Source organism: Cariama cristata, unplaced genomic scaffold (genome assembly GCF_000690535.1).
Source record: "Cariama cristata isolate BGI_N322 unplaced genomic scaffold, ASM69053v1 scaffold38991, whole genome shotgun sequence".
Taxonomy (NCBI): Eukaryota; Metazoa; Chordata; class Aves; order Cariamiformes; family Cariamidae; genus Cariama; species Cariama cristata.
The window spans coordinates 22,272-47,710 of NW_009601689.1; the positions used below are offsets into that span (position 1 = coordinate 22,272).

Below are 25,439 nucleotides of genomic sequence, written 5' to 3' on the forward strand. Positions count from 1 at the left end.
ACAGGGGAAGTAACTTCAAGGACCAGGCTGACCGAGATCTACAACATAAAGATGGTCCTGATAAAGCAAAAGCAACAGCTGTGTTCTTCAGAGCAATATGAGCTAAATATCAGCTGGGTCCATAACTGTCTGCATCATCTTTGATATTTTCATTCAGTTGGTTTTATTCAGTTGTGAGTTTTGTTTAAAAACAGATACATTCATCCAAAAAACTACACCCAGAAGTTTATCAAAGTGAGGGGTCATCTACTGAGTTTGATTTACACCAGGCAGATTTTAGAGGAAATGAGTTTCACTGAATCAGAGCACTTAGTGGACTAGCTACCTTCTTCTAAGACATTTTACCAGGCAGATTATTTTGCCTAATCACATGCCTTTTTCCAAAATTCAGCATGGGTTATCAATCAGGAGGCATCATCATCAAATGTGATTTTATTTTCTTTATTGCATAAAGGTAATAGGTGGATCTTTCTGAGCTGAAAGGATGTCTTTCCAAGACTAACACAGATAAACAACTATCCTGAATTCAAAGTAAAATTTGTTACACTCTCCTATAGCTTTTACAATAAGACATTATAAAGAAATCTTAGTTCCACAGAGGAAGCAAACAGGATTAACTCAGTCACTAAAAGACCAGTCTGGTCTATACCACGTTCTTGTGAGGAGGGTTTGTGCGATACCTAAGAAGAGGGAGAGACATGCTCAGCCTCACCTCCCTCTTCTCCGCGGGGCTCCCTCCATCAGAGAGCAGTTCAGTGTCTCACCTTAGACAGAGACCTCAGAAACTTCTCTGAAGTCTTGCTTTATCTCAAGTTCACCTTTGCACGTTTCCCTTCAATGGCTAGTTACTGAACAGAGTATGTGATAGAGATGTGTTGCAGCTACTTCCGAGCAGGAGCTTCCACGACAAGATTCACGAAATATTTCTTCTGAAACAGCAGCGCTTCCAAAACCCCCTTGTCCGATGATTTCCCAGGTCTGCCATGAAATTCATAGATAAAAATCTGTTCTTTATTGCTATAGAGAGCAATTGTTCCCTCTTGGTCGTCTACAAGCTGGTAGATGCAATAAAAAGAGCTCTTCATTTCTGAAGCTGGAGAAATAAAGTTTGATTAAATGTCCCTTGTCCCTCAGCTTCTAGAGGCGAGATTCTCTGCTCATATTAGTATAGGAATTTTCCTCAGGATTGTAACCAGGGAACTGGCATTTGTTTTCTTTGTTGATACTATTCTTGAAGGTGTTACCTGTTCCAGTTTTATTTGCAATAACTTTAGGCAGATTCTTTTCAAAGTCCACCTGAAAAAAAAAAAGAAAGAAAATACCCTAGTAGTTTGAAGCCTGTATTCACTGTTTTTTTCCTTTACTTAAAGGATATCTTGCTGCCTTTTGAAATTTTGACATCCTTTCTTATAAATCTGAGGAGTTACTTCACTACATGAAATGGTTCTCAGACCCACAAACAGGCACAATTCAGTGTGTGTCCCCTCCATACTCAACCACTGATTTTCTCATTCCCCCATGGAAAGTCTTTAGCAAAAGTGACAAAAACAACTTCTCAAACTTCTCTGTTCATGTAAAAGTCTTGAAATGTGCCCTCAGTGCATTCCCAATCGCTTAAATTTAGGTTTTCATTTGCATATTTGTCTATATTTTAGTGAATCGTTTTTTTGTCTGGCCTACATTTGCCTTAGTGGTTTCACACTGCAACGACTTGATTAATGTTGTTATTCTACATTTTAAGCAAATACAAGGGGATAAATGCATGGGGGTGGGGGAGGTATTGCTTTTATTGAGATAATATTTTTCTCCAGAAAAGTTCTAGATTGTGTTGAGCACCTAAAAGCCAAGTGAAACAGCTGAAGCAAATCTAGAGCCACAGCTGCTCTCCAAATTAGATCATTAATGTCAAATTTAATGCAAGCTGGGTGGAAGGACAGCTTCTAGTTAACACTGAATACTGCAAGCCTTGCAGCTGAAAGATTACTTTCAAGATTTAAAGGTACCTGTAGAGTACTCTAAAGGAGCTGAAAACATAGTACTTTATGTCCCTTCTATAAAACTAGCAGATTCTGCTAACATAAAGCAATGTTGTTTCTCTGCAAAGCGTTACAGCAGTGCAAGAAAATGAGGTGCTCGTTCTTTATGGCTTGTTAATGAGCTATGAAGCCCTGAGACACCTGGGGAAAAGCTGGTCCTGTTTCTGTGGAGGAGGTGGTGGGCAGGAGCAGCCCAGGTGCTGATGGTTGTAGCTTTGCCTGGTGGGCCGGCAGTGCCGCCCCGTGAGGGGAGAAGCGGCCCTTGTGGGCCTGAAGGTGGCAATGGCAGCAGCAGGAGAGCTTTGTGGATGTGTGAGTGCTAAAGTTTTTCTCTCTCTAAAGCTTTTCTCTCTCTGCTTGGTGGGAGGAGGCATTGGCTCAGTGAACTCCTCGCTGGGGTGTAAAGTGCGGTTTTGTCCCCGCTCGGCTGCTGGAGCGGGGAGGGCAGGGAGAGGGAGGTCAGCCCCTGTTTCATGGGCTGCTGGCCATCCCGAGGGCTGTTTGTCTCCAGAGACCCTGAGTGCCCGTGTGCTTCACAAACAGGGAAAATGGGTAACTTATTACTGACCAGCTCCGATCAAGGTTTGGCTGATCTCATTTCCAGTCTGTGGTGCCTACGCAGCATCCCTTGCATAACTTTAAAAAGCGATTGCTGAAAGGTAGCCCGCTGTCTGCGTGGCATGTGCCCACGGTACGTACGGGCACGTAGTCCCGCTGCTCCTGGGCCGCGGCGGGGCTGAGCCCGTGGGTGCAGGCACTCACCTCCTGGCTGTCGTGCCCCACGCCGCACCAGAGCAAAGTTTTGAGTCTTTCGGACCAAAAGCAAAACAGGTTGCAGACTGGCTTAATTAACACTGGTGGGATATCTTCTCCTTTACTGGGTCCTGAAAGGAGAAAAAAATGATATGTAAGTCTATGGAAAACTAGGTGTGAGCCTTGGGAGCCTCAGACCATGAGGTGGGGGGAGCGGGGTCAGAGTCCGCTGCCCTCCCCTGAGTCTGTGTCTCACAAGCTGCTTGCTGGACTTTGTGAAAGCTCTAGTAACAGCTGAGTCAGATTCCGGTGCAAAGGCATTGATATTTAAATATGTATATATAAACCACCAACCTGTTATAAAGCTTATGAGCAGCCCTGCGATGGCACAGCCTAGGCAGCCGATGGCACTGAAGTACAGGTAGGACAGGGAGTACCAGGTATCTGCCAGCAGCGGCCTGTGAAGAGGTGACAAAAGGAAAAGAAACAGCTGGTGATGACCAGCGGGTATATTTATGTTGTCTCTTGGCTGTGCTAGCAAAATACACCTCACGCTGCAATCAGTGTATGATCCGGCAGTGGTCTGTACCCCCAGCCTGCTCAGCGGTTACCAGCTGCTCCCCAGAAGCACGCTGCAGGCTTGGGCTGCACGTTGTGCCAAAACACAGGCTTAAATGGTAAGGATAGGGAAAATACCTGTCTGAAGCCTCTGCAGGAGCTGCTGTTGTCAGTGCCTCGGTGCTATTAGTCAGTGTGCAGTTGAGAGTCGACAGCTGCAGAGGAATGGACTTTGCTGGTGGTGCAGGGTAAATGAAAGAGCCAGTACCGACCCAAAAAGCTAAGATGATCCCAGCGAAGAGGCCTCCGACAGCACCCTTGGCAGATATAGAAAGATAATGTTAAAGGTGATGGGTGGGAAGTGCTTCTCTGCAAATGTGAATTAGACAGGAGTAGGTAATGACTGGTTACAGCCTCTGTCGGCGTAAATCGATTCTGTTCTCTTGAGCAAGGCATAAAACATGGTGATTTGTTGCCCTCTAGTAATAAGAGTTGAAGCAAAACTGTGATGATCAAAACTGCAATACAGATTTTAGTTTTACTTCTGGGTAAACGTGATGAGACTGCTCGTGGGGCAATATGAAATGAGCTCATACCGTGTTTTGCCTGAGTTAGCGAAGGCAGAGCAATTGAAATCGTTCTGTGCATCTCAAGGTGAATGTTGGCTGGGGTTGATATTGAGTATTTTTTTTTCTTTTTAATGGAAGAGAAGAAACTGGGAAATAAAAATAATTAAAAACCAACTCATGTGGATCTAATCACCAATTATTCCACAGTTGGGTAGAGTTAAATTCAAATGGGATAAATTCAGACAGTGAAAAGGGACCTCCAAAGAGACCTTGGACTCCTCAGGCTCTAAATCTGAAAAGCAGCCCAGAGACTAAATCTAAAAAAAAAAAAACCAAACAATTTTCAACATGGAGTTTTAACCAAACAACACCAAGAGATTTTCTTTTAGATAGGGATATTTTTTAGTTCTTACCTTCCAGTTAGCACAAGGAAACACAATTCCCAGGGTAAATAATCCCAGCATGGGCCCCCCACACATCCCGTGGATGGAGAGGGAAGCCTGTGGGTGCAGAGAAGAGGCAGGAGATCAGTGCAGTGGCTGGAGGGGGCGTGCGCAGCTCTGGTTTAGGTCTGTGATTTTCAGTGGGAGATGGTGGCAGAGAAGGGACCAACAGTGATTTCAGTGCACAATAGGACAGAATCACACTCAGTACTGTTTCCCAGCAGTGAGTAAATAGTGAATGAGTTGGGGGTTTCATGATTTTCTCTTTCTTTGTTTTTCCTCATTATTCCTCTCAGCAGAGTGTCCACAGAAATTGTTCAGGTAGCCTAGCAGTCCCCAGGGCTGTCAGCATTATTTGTTCAGTTCATTGCATTTCTGAAGCGAGAGATACCTGCACAACTCCTCCCAGCAGCGACGCTCCTGCAGCCATTGAAGCGCACAGGATGCCATATAATATACCTGAAAAGATCAGGCAGTGAGGTTGTCAGTGCTGGTTAATAGTGAGGACAATTTCTAATTCATCTAGTGTCTGAAGTGACCTGGCAGCATGGAGGAATTTGCACTTTGGGCTTTGATGTTTAAAGCGGACCATTAAGCACCCAGCAGGATCTTGTGTGAAGCCTTGCTGGGTTTTCAGTTGGTTGTCTTTTTTCTTATGAAGCAGTATTTAACTTCTAATTTCACTGCTATGCCTCATGTAGAAATGTTTCTGTTACCTTTAAATAACACTTTTAAAATAATCTAATGAATGAATTGAGCAATGGTAAATAACATGGCTTTCTTCCTTTGACAACAGTTTTAACTTTGTGGTAGACAAAGCTGTCTACGTGGTAGTCTTGAGCAAGGCCAACCAAAACTCATCTTCTGTGCTAGCACACCTTGGCTTCAGAGGTAAAAATGCTCTTTGAGTGCAAAAATTAAGTAGAAAGTGGAAAAGCAGGAACAAAGAAGGTTGGAGACAGTTGCAGAGACAGAAAATACTGGTTTTGCTCTTCTGTGCCTTTGCCAACATCAACAAATGATATGTTATGTTATTATTACAATGCTTATAAAATAGTTATGATATTATAGTAATATTTGTAAAAAGTGTCTTAAATTCAAAACACTTTGGACGCTTGATATTTTGATAGTCTCTTTCATTTGTCTTTTTACATTTTTATTTTTTTCTGAAAAACTGAATAACTTGCTTATGCAATACTCTAAGTTTAAATAGAAATGTCTTGTACTACTGTAAAATCATATTTAGTAATACTACTATAGAGTAATGTGGTGATAAATACATTGATATTCTTTCTGTATTGTAAAGAAGATCCCAGAGCCTTCCCCAGTATTTTCAGTAGACAAAACTTTTCAAAGGATTTTCAGTAGTGCACATGCTTAATTTTACTGAAGCATCAGACTGACGTTCATTCTGAGAGTTTATAGAGAGTTATGCTCCTGTGGAGGTTTCCGAAGCACAAGTGGGTTTCTGAAGTAGTATCTCTAGGCAGTGCTCTTCACTGCTCATAGAACTGCTCGCAGAGTCAAGTGAGAGTCTCAGAATCTCAGGGCTCTGAGTATATAAAATCCTGCCCTATTTTCTCCTGTAGTAATAGCAACTGGGAAGATGGACACCTTTGCCATTAAACAAATGGATCCCATCTGGGGTACCTACATAAGCCTTTGCTGATCCATGTGCTCATCTTCTCGGAGAGGTTTGGGAAACCTTTCTTGACCAAGTCTTCAAGAGTAACAGTTGCTAAAGCGTTGATGCTGGCAGCTACCGTGCTGTAGAAATGTTAAGTAAATAGGAAGCAATATGATCTGAAATAAAGTTGTACTTATAGAGAAATGCTGCCACTTGTTCAGCATTAATACTATAAAATGTATAGTTCTTGAAGAGTATTTTTCATGTATAATGCTGATGCTGGTGAGGTTTCTGTCCCTTCTGCGATTGCTAGGGGCCCTGCTTCATGCTGGCACAGAACAAGACAGAAACTCATCCTGGTTGATCCTTCAGTCTACCAAGCTGCAAAGACCTTCAAAATACAGAAATGTTTCAGAATAAAGATACTGCTCCCTTACAAGTCAAAGGATGTGCAGTGACCACTAGCAATACCCTGTTCTTCTACAAAATGTCTGTTCTATTTTCTCTCCTAACTGAAAAATACAGAATAGGAATAGTCTGACTTTTAGCTAGGTGAGTTAACTCATGTTTGGCAAATTCTCTCTCTGTGATTTTGTTGTGACAATATGGCAGTGGCAATACCTACAGCACAGTATTTGGTACTCAGTGCCTCTGTTCTACTCATCTCCTGCCAGGAGCAACCAGTCCTTTTATGCTGCTTTTTTTTTTCCTTTTTTTTTCTTTCCTTTCTATTTTGATAGAGCTCTCTTGCTTTTTCTACAGATAGGAGTCTTTAGAAACAGCCTGTTGGAGATTGAATCTATGGTGTTTGAATAATGTCACTGTGAACTTGATTCTTCTCTCTTTCTAATGTCTATGAAGTATTGGTGTTTGGCCTGTAGAGGGTAGACACTACAATAACACGCAGCACCCCCCTGAAGAACACACAGTTTCTAAAAACCTCTCTGTGCAGACATCTCTTTTCCTAGTCTAGCTATATTTCATGTGCAGACAGACTTGCTGAAAAGCTCTCTACCCTAACCATGATGTTGTGGCAGTCGGGTTAAGTAAAGGCAATTTCACCAGGAGTAGCTCCAAAGGTATATCAGAAAGCTTAGCTCAGTTTTTCTACTCTTTTGTCTGTATTGATAATGTTATTCTAAAATGTATTTGGGGTAAAAAGATACTGGAGAAGTAGAGCTAGACTTTGGCAAAAATATAATGTAATTTGGCAAAGCACTACTGCTGCTTCCTAGAATGTGCTAAGAAAAACACCTGGGTATTTCTCATGTTTTGACCTCCTGGGTCCTGAAGAAATTGATGGTATGCAGCTAAAATGTCATCTCAGAATCACAGACCTTAGTGTTCCACTGAATGCACAGGCGACAAACAGTCCCGGGACTCCTGGCATCGAAGAAAAAATGTCCATAACAAAATACGGCATGAGCTGGGGTAGAAGGAGCACAAGAGCAACACAAGCAATTAATTAAGATTTTCCTGGGTAATGGAAGAGAAGTAGCTGCTTCTGAGCATGTTGGTAAATTCTGGTTTTGTTCCAACTAACAAAAGGCATCAGATTTTGAGCAACGGGGACATCGTTTGGCGAAAATGCTCAATCAGATTAGTACTGCAGGAGTGCTAAAATAGGTATGTTCTAGCCCTGATTCAGCAACCATTTTAGTGCTTGAGCACTGAGAGGACATAAAGCATTCCACAAAATTTAGACTGTCTCTATAAGTGCTAGGTTTGGGCCCAAAGCATCTCACAGTTACAACAATGGATATCTGTACCTGATCAGGTGCTGAAATGAAACCAGCAGTCCAAGGGTCACAACTCTTGTAATGTGAGTACATCACCAAACCGCAAAATACTGCACACACGAGAACTATCCAAAGTCCCAATAAATTCAGGTAAAGTGCCCTAGAACAAAGGAGAAAAACTGTTTAATACAAGATAAGTATAGCTGTTACAAGTTAGTTATTTCTGACTTTTTTAGGCAGACATCTTAATCAAAGCTAGCTGTACAATTCAAAGCTAGCTATGTAATTTTTTAAAGGCATCATCAGGATAAGAAATTGTATGTAATACTAATTTCAAAAAAACTTGGAAAAACACAGCCTCTTTATGGTATAGGGCAAGGATAAAGGTTCTGGGTAGCTCTGTACAGCTGGAAGAGAGCAGTAACTTGTATGCAGAAGGAGCTGCACCGAGCGCTGGGTCTGTCCCTCCTGTCCCCTGTAAGAGCTGAGTTTTGTCTGTTGGGAGTTGTTGTTGCTGTTCTTCCTCTAAGCCACACAGAGTATTATTTTGCATGGATTCTGTCGTGGTTGCAATGTTGCCATGCAAAGTAACACCCTTGGTTATTTTTCACTAGTTCACGAAATGGATGTGGGTGACAGCATCTGCTGGGGGGGTTGTGGGCTGCTGTTCAGTAATCCAGTGCTTCCTGAGAGCTGCCGGGTTTTGCGTAGCCTGCGTTGTGTTTGGGCGTCACCTTATGCAAGGTCTCTTGCTAGGGCCAGTTCAGACCTGTGCTACTGGGACCCGAAGGTCTTTCCGAACTTGTTGCCTGTGATGTTCACTATTTTGACTTCCAAACATTTTTCATAGACAATTTTCCATAGGAAAATATATAATAAACATATAATCTGTCATGACTTTAAGAAAAATTAAAAATAGCAAAAAAGCTAACTATTTGAAGAAGGAAAAAATTACCCCCTTTATGCTTTAGCCAAGTGGGCAAGCAGTTAGCACTAGGCATATGAAAAAAATCTGGTTGTTTATTAAATGTGTCTGGCTATGCATATGCTAATGCAGAACTTGAGGAAGGTAGTAGGCTAGAGACCTACATGTCTATATTGTGAAGTTTCACTTGGTTCTTTACTGTTGATTGTAATTATTTGTATGCTATAGAATTTTAATAACTTATTGATTTCATTTTATTTAGATAATACCTTGTACTATAGTGCCCCATTAAACCAATAACTGCTTTTAATACAATACAACATAGATACATTTTTCCAATAAAGCTGTAGATAGCATAACTTCTGTATGGGCATCTTTTCCACACTCTGCTTCCGAGGATTAATTTGGCAGCCTGACCTCAAATAAATAAACCACAAGAGGTAGATAGCTACCCATTTTTCTTTCTGCATTTAGTTATATCATTTAGAGCCAGAGAGAGTACGACTGTCAGAGCAAAATTAGCTTACTACCACCCAATGAGATCCCAGTATTTATCTAATATAACTGATAAACTTAGTAAAATTCCATGTCAGTATGTTTGATTGCTAGAGTAGTTTAATGACAGGTAACTTACAATTTAGCGTGCTTTTCCGATTTGCAAGAAATGCATCTCTGTATTGTGGACTGATTAACTCCATAGATCCCCAGCCATGTAAATGTTCCCCCAATAACAATTGTCCAGACTGTATGTCGTCTCAAAGGATCGACATCAAAGCTAGAAGAGAGAAAGGAGCAATTCAGTTCACTTATTTAAACACACGTTTATTTAGCAAGAGGTAGGTGATTTTTGGAGAACTATCTGGTATGTCCTACCCTCTGAATTGGAAATATGGCATTGGTAATACTGTTTTCCAGCACAGATGACATCTAATGTGTTTAGGTTTGGAAGTTCTTTTACTTTTACATTGAAATACACTACTATCAAGTCGGGATAAATATATGTCATGCACATTCAGTCAGAGGACCAATATTGAGATAAATCACATTTATAAGGTTGCTTATGCTCAAATTTCAGATCTGTGTCATATTGCAGCAACAGACATACAGGCCATCCTGCCTGGGACCCTGTCCTCTGCAAGGAACAAAGCCACATACTAAACTCTAAAAATCCTCCAAACTTAGTTACGTCATCATGATATGTTATTTCCTTTACAAGAAATTGCTTCAGCTGCAGTGTTACCTTTTTTCTAACAATGAAATTTCATTACTCAGTAATTCTAACCAGTAAAGTACACCTTTCTATCTTGCATCTGTTGTCTTTGCAGTTCTGCTGATCTTGATAGGTATGGCAGATAACATCTGACCTTGCTGCTAGATTCTGTCAGTGACTTACCTTGATCAATAAACTTTTCAGTCAATGCCACAAATGGCCAAAGGAAGGTCAGTTTTCTGTCCCAGTGCACTGGTGCACCATTGCTAGCTGCTGTGGTGAGTGTACTTAAAACAAAATGCCAGTTTTATGACTAGAAAATGAAAGATATCTACAATTGGAAGGAATAATTGGGCTGCATTTGTAGCTACGCAAAGAAAAATGACAAAGTTCCCTTTCAGTTCATCAAGGCTTTGATTTCTTCAGACAGGGTAAGAGAAAGAGGAGTTGAGCTCTCCTGAAGGTCAACTGAAGAAATAGAGAATGGACTTTTCTGAGTTACCAAGGTTGTTAACTGGTAGTATGATAACAAGTCTGAGTATTTTTGGCTTAGTCAGGATAGGGTTTTTAAATGTTAAATACACAAAATAAAAAGTTTGCATTGTTTGTTTCTTACTCAAATATGTTTAGCCGTGATCCTTCATAGGCATCTTCCCAGACCTTGGTGGATCCACCATTCAGAGTAGTTCCTCGAATCAAAACTGTCACGAAGCCAACCACCATGACAATCATTTGAAATGCATCTGTCCAGACAACAGCTTTTAATCCTCCCTAAAACAAACAGAAACTGTATGCTCTCAACTTCTATCCTGTTGTTCGATTACAGCAAAAGGCAGAAAGACCTCTTATTTCAGGAGCCCATGAGCTGTATGTATAGCATCTAGCAAATCAGGACTCTTAAACTTTATATTCTCCCATGAAGGTTGTGCTTTTGCAGGTCAGACAATGACACAGACTAAATGGTTTGTCCACAGTCATATGAGAATATTTGACTTCCAGTTCAATGCTTTATTTTCTGCCTCCTTTATATGCATTTGAAGAATTTATCACGGTGTGGAACAAAAGCTTGAGGAGTGCAAGCTGGCCTGTGTTTGTACTTCCCATAGCACTCTACACTTCTCAGAGCCCAGCAGTCCACAATTAGCCTAACATAGAAAAATAGCTCCAGAAAGTTTGCAGTTCAGCTTTCTTCTGTAGCCGCTTTCATATTTGATTAAACCTGTACTAGAGCAACATAAATGTTTCCAACAAGGGTGGACTGAAATATTGAAAAAATTCATTAGTGGGAATGAGAACAGAAATTCCTTTCTGTCCTGAGCCCCATAGCTCTGCCGCTTCCACTATGATATTTCCTTTTTTTGTAATCCGGAGTCTCATGTTGCTTCCACTCAGAAGCAAAGCTCTCTCTGACCTGTTGATCGTCCTTTCTAGAGTTTATCACTCTGTTCTTGATCTGGGGTGACACCAGAGGTGCATTTTTTCACTACGATATTTTTCAGTCTATAACTTGTAAAAGATAAGAAGAATCGTTTTCTCAAAAGATTTAGTATGGCAGGCGAAGGTTATCGCCCCCTTATCTGGACTCTGCCTCAAGCTGTCTGGTTTAAACCTTGAGACATACAGCAGAGGATTTGAGAGGAAATGTTTTTTTCTCCAAATAGACTGACTTATACCACAGAGTCTGAAAGAAATTTATCTCTATGTTCTCCTACTTTAAACTTCGGTCACTTGGACTGTATTTAGAAGTCACCCTTCTGCGATAGCCTGTCATCTATAAAGGATGGTTGAATTAACAGTCTGTGTTCCAGCTGTTCGGTTATGCCTGTTACGTACCAGCGTGCAATAGAAAGTGCAGACAATTCCTGTTGCAATGACAGAGCCCCAGAGATCAAATCCAGTGACTGTGAAACCAAAGAAAACCAAATGATTAGCGAAATGGAGGTAGGTCATCTGGATGGTAACAGAAAAGCTATGATCCTTTAGCCTTAGAAGGATGGCAGTAATTATTAATTTTAATCTTTTGTGTCTATTAGGAGCTTTGTTGGGTTGTTCAGGTTTCTTATCACTACTGGATACTGTTTTGCATTGTTGTTTTCTTGCAAATTGGATTTAACTAACTTTCAAGCATGCAAAAGTAATATGTAAGAAGAATAATTGCACAAAGAAAAATATCATTTCTATGGGACACAGCTTTGTAAGCAATGCTTTCCTTCTGATATTAGTCCAGAATTTTCTCTTGAGAACTCTTCTTCAGAGATTTCCAAAGAATCCTAAGAAAAAAGCCAACCCCACACTAAATTCCATTCCCTGAAACTAGGAACAGGTAACGCTAAAATGTGCTGCATTCAAACAATTTTTCATGTTCATTTTACTTCATAAAGTTACTTCACACGAGATTCACAAAATTTGGCTTGGCTTATATTGAAGTCTCTCCCACTGGGCATAGTTTGTGAAGGCAAATATATTTGTCAAGATTCTCTTATTAGCAAAGTTACTATGGCCTAGTAACGAATGGGAACTGTCACATAAAATTCAGCTGAGTTCCAGAGGAAGGAAGCTCAGCACTGTGTGAGAGGTGTGGTTGGACAAACTGGATGCAATTCAGATGATGAACAATGAAAAGAACCTTCTGATCTCTTCCCAGTCGATTTTGGTGCTATCAGGAGTTAGGCCATGGTGATTCCTTATGCCCCATGGAGGTAAAATCGCTAATCCCACCTATCATGATGGATACTGTAAACCTGGCTTGCGAAGGTTAATTAAAGAAGCATGCAGACAGACAGCAGCACAGCATTCAGCCCCAGCTACAGGGAATGGAGTTATATCCATGGGAACCTGAACAGGGGAGACAGGGAAGGGGGGAATCAAAGTCCAGAACACATCTTGGATCATCAGCTTGTACTGTGAACTTTGTCAGGATGTTGAGAAGTTGTTCACTGCTAACTTCTTTGAGTGGTTACTGAGTGCAAAGGAGAGCAGAACAGCAAACATGGGGCTCTTGCTGATGTACTGGTGTGAGACAGAGATGTGGGGAGTCAGAAACGCAGAGCTACAAGGTGTGGGCAAAAATCTTACAAAACTTCAGAGGAATATTTTTTTTAGGCACATTTATTTTCTTCATGTCATTTATTCTAATTGTCTTGTGGTGTGGGTATTTGGGGTAGTGATGTAGTGCAGCATGGGAACTCACCTTGGTTGAGTGCCAGTGACGGAGCATAAACCACTATTCCTGTGTAAAGGATCTGAAGGAGAAAAAGTTCATGAAAAAAAACCCCAACCATGTGTGTGAATGCTCAGTGATAAGGCTTCTGTTTAGAGGGGGGCTCAGAGCAAAATACCAGATCAAGTTTCCTTTAGATCAGTTTGCATTGTATATGACTTTCTGTTTCAGCTTTCACAAACTAAAAATCTTTGATTTAATTTTTTTTCTGCTGGAAGGACCATTATCTGTCTTGGGCTTACTTATTTCAACCATTGCTAAGATGACTAGATGACAAAAATATCTTAGTTAAATGGAAAGTGAAGATCTCGGGAAAACACAAACAGTGATGCAGAGATAACTTGGATTGATCTTGGAAATTAACCTTCTCTAGTTCCATTCAATCCCTTTCAAAGTAGCTGACTCAATGCCCTTCACATGTATGCTCTGACAGAACTGAGGGAGAAACAAAGCCTGGAAGTCAAGCATGCAAATCTATTGCAAAGAGTTTTGGAATTAATAAAATTCCAAGAGTCGTTACCTAAGAGTCGTTAGGCATTGGAATGGGCTCCCTAGGGAGGTGGTGGACTCGCCATCCCTGGAGGTGTTCAAAAAATGTTTACATGTGGCGCTTCAAGGCATGGTTTAGTGGGTTTAACAGGCATGGTGGCATTGGGTATAGGGTTGGACTTGATCTTTGAGGTCTCTTCCAACCATAATGATTCTATGAAAATGGAATTAATGTAGAAAGAAATGTCTGCCAATGTCTCAAGACTTTCCATCAAATACATAATGTAACCTTTTGAGAAACTTGGTGAAGCTTTAAATCAAAGGGACAAAAAGCAATTTGATGTCTACAGTAGTGCCTTGGGTATCTCCTTAAGTTTGGTTTCTTTTGGTAAAGTAAGTAGGTAAAGTTAAGTAGTAGTAGTAAATTGGTGTTTTGCGGGGTAAGAAAAGCTAGTCTCTGCTCAACCTCTCCATCCAAGAGTCAGGAGTGTTATTTATTTTGTCTAGACACACAGGGGTGCAGACTGGCTAGTCAGTCTTTTACAGTAGTGCAGATGTGTCTTTTACAGTGTCCAAATGTGGAGTCTGCACACGCTGGGCAGCCATTTCTGCCCTGTAGGCTGCTGGGCTTTGGCCCGGGGACCTTGCCACGTGCAGCTGCTTTGCAATGGGACAGCCTCACCCCAGTGTCGTAAATGGGTAACTGGTGAACTAGATGTACCCAGTACACCTCGTCTAGCTCCTCAAGAAAGACAGAATCCACTCACTTGGAAGGAGGGGGACTTCAAGGGAGCATAATGGGACCAAGATTTGAGAAGCTATGAGAGCTTAGCACAACATCCATTAAAAATGTAATTTTTAAGCCTGAACAGGAGAAAACTAGAAAGTTAGGAAAGCAACCATTCTTTCTTTTTAACGTTCACAGTCCAAGTGGAAAAATTAAGGAAAAAAAGGATTTATTAAAACATCTCGTAAAAAATGTCCAGTCTGAGACAAGTCCATCAAAATAAATGTTGAGTGAAATTAGCATAAACAAAGAGTAACAGTTGTCTTACCGTCTGCAGGATGTAGATCAATGTTGCAGCAAGACGGACAATCTTGTTAAATCTTAACTCCAAATACTAGGAAAAAGAGGAATCTCAGTAAATTGCACATGTAGCATCTGTGACACAGCTATTAACCTTCTGTTTGCCCTGAGTAACAGCTTGCTATGCAAGTAAAATTACTGGCAGCCGACACTACTGCTATGAGTAATGAGCAGGACAGCATGATTGTTATTACACATAGCGATAATTACACTTAAGAAATCTTCTCATCAGTAGCATGTACTTGAAGTTTTATGTTGAGTTATATATGAGATACTGATTACTACAGTAATCGGTATCTGCTTTGTATCAGGAATAACTGGAAGAGCCCAAGGGCTACAAGGAAAAGAAATTTAAACTTCAAATGAAAGTATAATCCACCTGTACGAATGGGAAACTTGAGGTCCTCTCTGGGAGAAATAGCATAGTTTGACTCCCGTTGTGACAAAGCGGTGGTGGAGCAGATGGAGAAGCAGCAACAGTTTCACAGCGCTTGAGCTAAGCTGGCTTTCTCACTTGCTCTCTCAGTCTAAAACCAAATCTGCACATCGTCAATATGGAGAGGCAAGTGGGGTTCTTGCAGACTTCCAGGTGGATGTAGAGAGGTGTTCCCCATCACTGCACAACTGCGGAGGTGAGCAGATCTCTAGCCCCAAAAGCCCAGTTTTTAAACCTGAGTCACTACCTGGAGTCTCTCTGTAGAGTTGACCAAAAAAAAAAAAATCTGCATTGCTAACCCTGTGGCACCTTCCCACGCAGCCTTGGGTGGGCTGGGTCTCTCCTTGCGCCATGGTCCCGTGTGTTCCTCAGCTGACTCCGGACCCAGGCTGTACGAGTCTTTTCTCTTTTACAAGGCTCTAGGCATACTACTTCCAAAGCAACTTCTTTCTTACTCATTTTGTTCATGTTCAACTTTCTAGTGTCTCTTGCATAATAAGCCCCACAGTCTGCCATACAAATAAATAGCTAATTTATGTAACTTGGCTTGTTTCTAAAAATAATTCATGAAGCCAGCAGAGTCACCTTCCAGCATGCTTGAAGGGACTCTCTGGCCGCAATGACACCTTCAGTGGTTCAGATCAGAAAAGTAATTAATTCTCCGATCTTACATCAAAACCAGCTAGAAAATGCAGTTACTTGTGGCAATGGGAATAGATGGTCAATTTTACTGTTTTCCAACCTGTAACTGAAATATTTCCAAACACCCAGGCAGAGCTGTTTGACCAAAGCCCCTCCTTGGGTTTAGGCTTAGAGAACACGAACAGCCTTTCTGTTACCAGGAAGCTCCTCACAAACTAACCCAGCTTTCTTCATCCAATTCTTGCTTAGTTGAAACTGCCCACAAACAGGAGTGACCCAATTTGCGGCAGCTGATCCGAGTGACTAAAAGGCTATTCCCAAACACTCAATAGCTGCCCTATGGGTATGCAGATAAGGGCATGCATGCTGTGCTCCTAGCAATAACATGACAAAGACTACTGATCTTTTTTTTTTTTTTTGACTACTGAACTGTCCTATGAAGCAAATAATTGTTCCAGGAGGAATGCCAGGCAAAAACTCTAGAAAATTCAGGGTTCGTTCATTTCATTTCCTAGAGATTTCCTAGAGAATCCTTGAATTCATTCTCCAGCCTTGACCTTTTTTTTTTGAAAGAGACCTGCCATCTTCTTCCTCTTTATCCCTTCTTCCCGCCTCAGCTTTTTAGATATCAAATAGTTCACTTTTATAGTAAATTGGACCAAAGTTTGAATTGGATACTCTTGAATTTTGTTCTTAAAGTCTGTCTCTCTACCTGCTCTCTAAACCAGAGTGGAATAGTTACTTGTAAGATCAGAAGCATTTGGATGCACCTTAAGTATTTTCCAGCTGTAACTTAATTTAGTGTTGTGTGTAAACCCTTATCCTGTCTTTGCTATATATGCATAACAGGAGGTCTGACCCTTAATTTGTGCTTTCAACTTACGTGATATAAATAACTAGTTTGAATAATGGAACCTGTTTCTAAAAATAATTGATATAGCAGTACGCTTGTTCTGTAAAATGCTGCAGAAAGTCTTCTGTCCGAAATTTTTCTCAAAAGTCAATATCATGCATATAGATATTTTTAATATTAGAATGGTGCCTTTTCAAATAATTTTTACTTACCTCATAAGTGCTTGTAATGCCAGATCTGTAAAACACAGGTAGAAAAAGTTCAGCAGTAAAAATGATGACAAGCGCATATGAAAGAAAAAATAGCACAAAGGATGCCCCATAGCGATAAACTTCAGAGGGTGTCCCCAGAACAGTTACTGCTGACATGAAACTTGTTGTGAGAGAGAAAGCTATAGGTCCACATGTCATCTGCTTACCACCCACCAAAAATTCCTTTGAGGTTTTCTTTTTCCTCTCTTTAACTGCAAAAAAGACTCCAATGCTAGCACATACTAAAAACAGTGCTGCAAAAACAACATAGTCCCAAGCCACAAATTTTTTGACTTCTGGAGCTACAAAGTTTGACATAGCACCAGTTGGACAATTCTCCGATGGAGGATTCTGGTTTTCTGTAGCTGTTGCTCTGAACAGATTAACTTAATTGACAGCAAAGTTGAAGTTTATCTGTAGCTCATCAATGACAAATAATAAGCAGAAAGACTGTTCAGCTAGGAGACTTTTTTAAATCCAGTTCACTTCTAAGGAGGACAAAAAAAAAAAAAAGGCGAAGGATGAGTTAGGAAGGTGCTGAATGCGCTTAGACCCTACTGCTACTGATGCTTCTGTCAGGCAGGCTGGAGCGGAGGACTTAGCTGTGAAATCTGTAGTACACTTCCTTTTTATCTGAGAAGTTTTAATTCAAGGTTAAACATTAACCTGACACATTGGCTTGATCTGACTCTTTTCTAACCTCTCAGCATTTTTAAATAGTAAAATGAGAGCAATAAAGAAATAAATAAAGGAGAGCAAAATGAAGGAAAGCTCAGTGTACAGACCTATGACCTCACTGGTGAGCTTCTTTTCAGAGGACCAATTCCCTCATACGGTCAAAAACTGAACTTGAACATCAGCGACAGGGTTCAGAATTGTCCTTTGACGTTCTAAGCGTGCTACTTGGTAGACCACCTTGAAGAACTGGAGCCTTCAATGGTTAAAAGTAACTGTGGTGGTTTCCCCCCACTCGCCATAGCCCAGCCTTGGTGTGTTTGGGAACCCAGGGGATCTCCAGATGAGCAGAAGCACGGTTTGTTCTACATTGAGGATGACTTTCAGTTAGAAACTAATTTTTCACTGACCGCTACTAACAGCAATTTTACTTACGGTTTGTATGGGTTCATGTGAGAGAAGGCTTATTTTATTTATCCATGTACAACTTGGTTGGACCTGCAGGACAAGAGAGCCAAAGAGAAGCAGATTAGGCAACAGCAACGCTTTTTCTTAACTATGTCTTTGGCATAATTTGTTGAATTTCATTATTTAGGTTTTCGTTGTGTTGTGGAGGGTTTTTTTAATAATGATTCATTGTGTAGTTTGTGGGTTTTTTTATAAGTGAATATTCATTTTATCTCTACCTATGCCATGACAATACATTTTCCAAGGATTAATTTGTACAAAGATGTAGTGTGTGCAGTTGCAGCCCTGAAAGAAGGGTAGAGGGTATGTTTTGGAGACAAGAAAGAGATGCACTGATCTGGGGTAGCCTTTAATAGCAAAAGTCCTTTTCTTGAGCCTTATCTTGGCTGGGGATGGATCCCCACTTCTCCTTTTTAAATCATCAGTAAATGGAAATGTTTCTGCTGTGTCAGTATTACCTTGCAAAATAGTGGGTGTCCAGACCCGAAGCCTTGCCTGTTCCCATCTATCTACTCAGGAGAAAGAGGAGCACATGTACAACAACCTTCACTGCTTAGCGCAGAGTCAAAGAAAATCCAGGACAGCCTATGGCTGGAACTGACTGCTTCTCTCCACATGTGCAGTAGAGATTGTCCAATTTTTGTGGTTGATTTCAGTGAGACTGAGTGTAAAAGCGGGAGTTGAAAGGCCTATTTCTGCTGCAGAATGTGAACTAAAAAAAAAAACAACCACACACAAAAAAAACACACCAAAAAAAACCCCACACCAAACAAAAAAAACCAACGCCAAACCCAAAAGCATGCAAAGATACTACTTAAAAGGCGCTGCTTCGTTTATATCTGAAATACCTTTAGTCCCCAGAAGCTGAAAAAGTGTGAAGTGCATGTTTGTGAGGTATGATCCAGCTCTCTGTGAAAGCCAGGACATCAATTAAAGCCACAACGGTTGCCGTGGCAGTTGTTTGTGTTCTGTAACTTGGAGGTAGCACGATGGAGGGACCAGAGGAGAGAGCAATAAACCATGTGGCATTACTGTGGATCAAAGTGAGACGGTATAGGTAATGCTCTGTAAATTTTCATACAACCGCCTCACGGTAATTTGTTTATCTAAGTATACCCCCATTGCTAGTTAATATTTCTCTTTTGTACAGAACAAATGTCTTAAGATGTGTCCACTCTCAAGAAAGCAGCAACTTTCACTTGCCAGGCATTCCTCTGCTGGGGGGGGGGTTTGAATTTTTTTTTCTTTTTCTTCTCTCTCCTTATAACTGTAAGAACACGGAAATTTTCTACAGGTTTTAATTCATACCTACAGAGTCCGATTAACAAATATCTCTGGCAATAGTAAAAGCCATGCCATTACAATGGCGAGGTTCTAGGGTCAACTATCAACCCAGGCTGGCAGAAGGCTAATTTAATGGGGTATAAATGCAGCATGTAGGGCTAACCAGCAAACCATGTGCATACCTCTTCCCACAAACCACAGTTGATTGCTATCTCGGTCACGATGACGCCAAGTGAATTCATGAAGAGCTGCGAAGAAACAAACTTGGTATTTCCTCTTAAACTTGAGCCACTGAACTGCACCATGTAAGTAAGACTGCATCAGTCTTACTCGGGTTGCTGAGAGGGTGGAGAACTGTTTGTGAGGCCAGGGATAAAAATTAAAAAGGGGAGGGTGGGGAAAAATCATCTGGGTCAGAAAGTTTCTGTGCCTGCTGTGTTACCAGAGAAACTCTGGTGGAAGATCCCTGTAACATCCATTCTAGGAAAATAATTGTAGTGTAATATATTATTGCTGGCTTGAACACATTTTTAAAATGGTCTGTTTGCCATCAACAAATGCTGCTAATTAGCAGCTGGGCTAACTGCGCTGTCACGCAGTGACGAGTAAAGCTGCCTGTCGGCTCACACGGGCTCCGTGCATAGCAATTTGGGTTGGATTCCAGGAAGCTTTTCCAAACAGCAAAATTCCTATTGGCAGAAATGTAAGCCTGCAGAGATTGGTTTGTGTGGTTGTTTTTTTTTAAATTATGAATGGTCTTTCTAGCAGAGAAGTATTTTTGGATGGTAGTATTTTGCACAGAAAGTAGGAAAAAGCTAATGGAATAATAAATTGGAAATCAAGTTAGAAATGTATATTAGTATATTTATGATGGTTTAGCCTTCTTGATACATTTTCAGCACAGCTTCATGGTGGTGTTCAGAATAGCCATTTTGGCTAAAACTCACACAGAAAAAAATAGTATACCTTAGAAATACAATTTCTGAAAAAGAAACAGTATTTTAAAATAGTATGAAAACAGTTGTTATTCTGTTGTGATGATATCCCTTAGCTGGGAATAATTGAAAATTTTATTTCCATGAAATAATGAAAATAGCTTTTATATTTTATTTGTGAAAACTACTGTGAAACAAAGCTTTAGCCAGGGTAACCCAAGGAAGAAGCTTGGTTTCTTGAAGCTTCAATACCCGTTTCGGTATCTGATTGTGAACCAAGAATCTGACAAGAAATCCAACTTCAGTGTTTGGATTTTCCACTCAAGGCTGTTTGCATCTGGGGGCCTATTTCAGGCCCTATTTTGGCATCTGAAATAGGTGATTGAGATAGCAAAAATAAGGGTGTTTCTAATTAGCCACAGCCTGGCTTCCCACAGTCAGGCAGGAAAACCTGAAATGGATGCTCTTCCCTGTCAACTGCTGTACTTTTTTGTCTCTAATTTTGGGAAAGAAAAGAATAGTCCTTTAAGGGGGAGAGGATATTTTGAGACACTTAAGAATAACCCTTTAAGGGAGAGAGGAGAGATCAATATAGCTTGAATGAACAGTTATATATCACTTGCATCTTTTAGTTTAAGACTAGGAAAAAGGCAAGCCTTATTTCAGCATTATATTCACTTGAGGATTCTCCTTTAACACGTGCTAGATCCACGTGCCTTTTTCTAATCTCCCAAAAGGTGATGCTCTACATACCACACTTTGCACATCTGCAAGCAGTTCCCTAGGAGAAATGTAGCGATGCGAAAGCTGCCTCTGCCCCCTTCTCCCCCCACCGCGGCCACCTTATCCACCCAGGTTCTGCATTTTATACATCCACAGGGGCCTAAAGTAATATATAGTGACAATCTCTAAGCAACCCATTTAAGTAATACAAGCAAATGTATGCTACACATTTTTTGGTAACTACTACCATTCTAAACAATCAAATTGCTTAAGCTAAATCATTAACCAGTTAACCATTACTAATGATAATCTCTACTTCTCTACCTCAGTCATATGCTTTTGCCTGTACAAATATTACAAGTACTTAAACAAATGGAAAAATTATTGGCTCCTCATTATTGAGGAATTTCAAGTTTTATGTTTAAAATACAATGCAGGACCCTTTGTTTAAGATGGAGTATTATGTGCTACCACCAATTGCGTGGTATGCCATGCAGAACTGATAAAACTTTGCCTTATGTGCTTTTTCTCATCTCCATCTTTGACATCCTCACTTGGACTTCTCTTCTTCTAAGGGGGGCGGGGATGAAAGCCTGCTCAGCACTTGGGGAAGCTCGGCAACATTTCCAACACCACCTCAGCACATGGAGGAGCAGTTATTCTGGTCACTGGCCCCAGTGCCTGCAGGGAAGGGGTGACCAGTGCCCTGGGGCGGTGCAGTGGCTGTCGGGCACCCTCCTGGGCTTCACATCAGCCCAGCAGTAGCATTACCTCCAGGGGCTCCCCAAGCCCTATGTCTCTCATTGGTCTCACCCGTCCTCCATGGCCACAATGACAGAGACACCAGGGCACGGGCAGCATCCGTACCTCCATCTCCCAAGACTAAAGTCTTGCTCGCAGGGTCTTGCATCTACCCCCTTGTCCTCCTGCCATGCCTCAAAGATTGAATTCCTTTCTGGCAAACCAAACTTTCTGATTCAGGAGACTGCTCCAGTGTGCTTTTTGGGGGTTGGTTTTTTTTGGTCACCAGTTCCCTGTGGGCTGACTGAACCTCTGTCACGTGCTGGTCTGGCTCTGAAGTGTGAGTTGCCGATGCAGAGCAGGGGACACAGGCTGCCTGCGTGTGTTCCTTGCATACATCAAGCTGGGCTAAGGGTAGCAGAGAGGACTGCCCATCTTATGTCCTGTCTCTTAACTTGTTATCAAATTCCAAATGTGTGGTTTTCTTTTCTACAGCAACATTTTCTCTATTGCCACCCCTGCCTCTTAAATAATTTCACTGACTTATTAACAGTTTTTTCACAAAGGGCAGACCTTTAGATTTAGTGCCGTTTTGGCAGGTTGATCCAGGATCCATCAGGACAGGTCTTGCACATGGCGGTGAACCCCTTGCAGGGTGCTATGCAAAACAATTTCTTGCCAGGGTCAGGGATTTGGAGGCTGTGCTGGATAGCCCCCCCAGCTGTGAATCAGAGGCATTATGAGTGTGAAGATCCCAATCTGGCAGCACAATTATTTTGCAGTGGTCAAAAACTTATCTTAAACATTTAGTAGATTCTTGCATCTAGACTGATAATACTTAAGCATTCATTAGATTCTTGCATCACAGGAAATTAATTGAACCACAATTAGCTCTTCTTAGTTATTTTGATTTTAAAAAAGTTTTGCATTAGAGACTCTCATAAAGCACAAGGAAAAGTGTTCCTGCTGCCATCTCAACGACTGCAGTGCCCCATGATAGCTTATGTTGGGATAGTAACAATAATTGTGATGTTTCTTCATCTTCTAGGACATTAACAGAGCTTTAATTTGCTGAGTCCTTTTACTTTCTATCTTTCTTAGCCTATGATGCCAGTTATATATTCATGTAATGATAAGAACAGGTTCAAACTTGGAAGTCTGCCAAGTTTTGGTGCCCATATGCCATCCACGTGGGATGGCATCGCATTGCAAAGCCATTGATAACCTTCATTGGGTGTAAATCATTCACTTCAAGGCCATGTTTGACCATCCTCAATGACTAGCTTAGAGCTAGGTTTTCAAAAGTTGTTAGCACTTAAACTTTCTCAGTGTGATGCTTTATGGGTAGATTCTTTTAAATAGCTAAGGGAGATTATTGCAACATCTGTTCTTCATGGACCTCAATGCTACTTGCTAATGAAGCCTTTTGATGACAGGACTTCAAGGTTTAGAGCAGGGAAAAGCTGTTCAGAGAAGAAAATGTATAATATATGAAAGCACTGAAAATTTATAAAGTGAAGAATTTTCAAAGAATTATATTTTACCATTGTGTTTTAACTTGGCAGCGTTCTTTAACCTAGGTTGTGGTAACTTTCACAAGTGAGAGCATGTAAAAGGAGAATGTTTTCCATGAGTTATTCAGTTCTTTGTTTGGAATTATATCCTGGTTTGAATAGCTTATGTGAATGACCTGGTTTTATGCATTTCAGTGAGATCTTCTAAGTACTTTAGTTATATATTTTTATATTTATTGGGGGGGAGGGATAAATGATTGGTTATATCTAACAGTCTTGTTTGCTCAATAAATGTCGTCACGTAGGACAGTGATCGCTCAGACGTTTCTGCTGCCAGTAACATAAATTCTAGCTCTAACCCTTTTCAGTCTGAAAAGAGAAATGATGACTGTTGTAAATAGATTTCTAGTGTAATACAAATATTTGAAATCTTGTCATATTGGTGTTTACATAGCTCTTCAAATTTTAAAGTCATGTTTCAGTTTGCACAAAGTGTTTTCCAGTAAAAAGTAGTTCCCTTTTGGGGGATGGGCAGGGAGGGAGGCTTTGCTTAGTAGAACTGAATATATGCAACGGTGTTTGGGGTTTATATCTGCTGAAATAAATTCCTGAAACAAAACTTTGCATGATTTTTTTCTTTTTTTTATTATCTGCAATTTCCCTCCAGATCACAGTTCCTAAACTAATTTAGCATGTGTATTTTATAGCTAGTAATATATAACTTAAGTTTTGGTTTTCATATGTATTAAGGCATCAAGGGTTTGATTTGGGAGTGGGGTTCTTTTCACAAAAGATAGCTCATGGCATTGTAGAAGATGCCAAAAATTTAAGCTGACCCTTACTCTTAATAAGTCAGAGTCTCTCCTTCCCCTCAAATGGGAGACAAGTAACAGCTACATATTAAAAAATGGTGTAATGTCTTTCCTGTCAATACTGAATAATGATGACAAAATGTATTAGTGTTTATGCAAGGCAGCACCTACAGGAATGGTGAGCTCTAACTGTGGGTAAAGGTTTTGCTGAGAAAGCGCTAGAAAATAACTTACTTTTCACATCTGACTCTTTCCTGGCTTTGCCCAAAGACTTTTCTAACAAAATAACTTTGTCCTGTGAGAACACGTTGGTTAAAGGGAGTGCTTGGACAGCCTTCACAAGGAATGCTCTGCACAAACAGTTTCAGTGAAGCTTTCTTCATCCCACTTTTAGGGCTGAGAAAGTTTTAATTCTTCTTTTCTGTTTTATCCCAATCTTCCATGTTAAAAATAAAAAAAAATTGATGGGGGGACCACAACCTGACCCAACCCTGGAGATCCAAAGTGGTGATCATAATATTCTTTCAGGAAATGCCTGTCAAGTCAGTTAATAATCAGCAGGTGACAGCTGGGTTTTGGTAACTACCCATCCAGGAGTCAGTTCTCCTAATGACTTTGGGCAACACCATTAGATGTGAAGAACGGTGAAACTGGTCTTGCATAAGCTGGTTTAGAAGTGAAAGGATTGGAAGAACCCTCAGAAGAATTAAAATAACACATAATGCAATAAATGGCAAAGGAAGGATACACACCTGCATGGTCAGTTGGTGTCTCTGAGACACCTGATAAGGACTGAACTAACGGGACCAGAATTTGGTAGAGGAAATGGACTCATGGCATAAAGTGTGGCAGGATGATTGATTCCTTGAGCAGCCTCTCCCACTTACTTGCTAATATTAGGGAGAGCCACGATGAAACTTTCCTACAGGCATCTAGGACCAAAGACAGTAAAATGTGAGTTGGTCTCCAAGATATTGGCGTACTGAAGTGATTTTCCTTTTGTCATAGAGAACTTGCTCACAAGAAAGAGTACGACTTTATTCCTTACATCTATAAAGGGAAGGCAGAGAACTATATCCTGAGTTTCTGCTATCTGGTTCTCCCTTATGATGGACAAATTTAGGATCCTGCAGATAAATTCCTGTTTTTGTATGACAGTCCTGCACATAGCACTGAAGACTCTCAGTCTTGAGATACCCCAGCTTCTTTCTGAGCAGGAAAAGTTACGGCACAGTGCCATGCTAAGGCAGTGAGTGCCAAAAGGCTTCTTTCCGAGGACGCAGCTCTCTCCTACGTCTGCAGGCACATACTGCTGAAAGCAAGCACCACCCTTTGCCATGTCCAGCAGATAATTCAACAGGGAATTGATGAATATTTAAGAATTCCTTCCCATATGGTACCAGTCAACTTGTGTCCATTTATTATTGATAATGAAAAAACTGGAAGTCT

At 40.8% G+C, this 25,439-nt stretch overlaps 1 protein-coding gene across 1 annotated transcript; it reads right to left on the reverse strand.

The window, feature by feature from the left end:
• Positions 1–1,137: 1,137 nt before the first annotated feature.
• Positions 1,138–17,156, reverse strand: SLC5A12 (solute carrier family 5 (sodium/monocarboxylate cotransporter), member 12). Its single transcript, XM_009710551.1, has 15 exons — positions 16,800–17,156; positions 14,625–14,690; positions 13,051–13,102; positions 11,694–11,761; positions 10,477–10,631; positions 9,285–9,425; positions 7,756–7,885; positions 7,324–7,412; positions 6,014–6,126; positions 4,751–4,818; positions 4,330–4,416; positions 3,486–3,664; positions 3,144–3,247; positions 2,799–2,920; positions 1,138–1,296 (listed from the first exon to the last, which is right to left on the reverse strand). The coding sequence occupies exons 1-15, from the start codon at positions 17,154–17,156 to the stop codon at positions 1,138–1,140; spliced, it is 1,890 nt and encodes a 629-aa protein (XP_009708853.1).
• Positions 17,157–25,439: the final 8,283 nt, after the last annotated feature.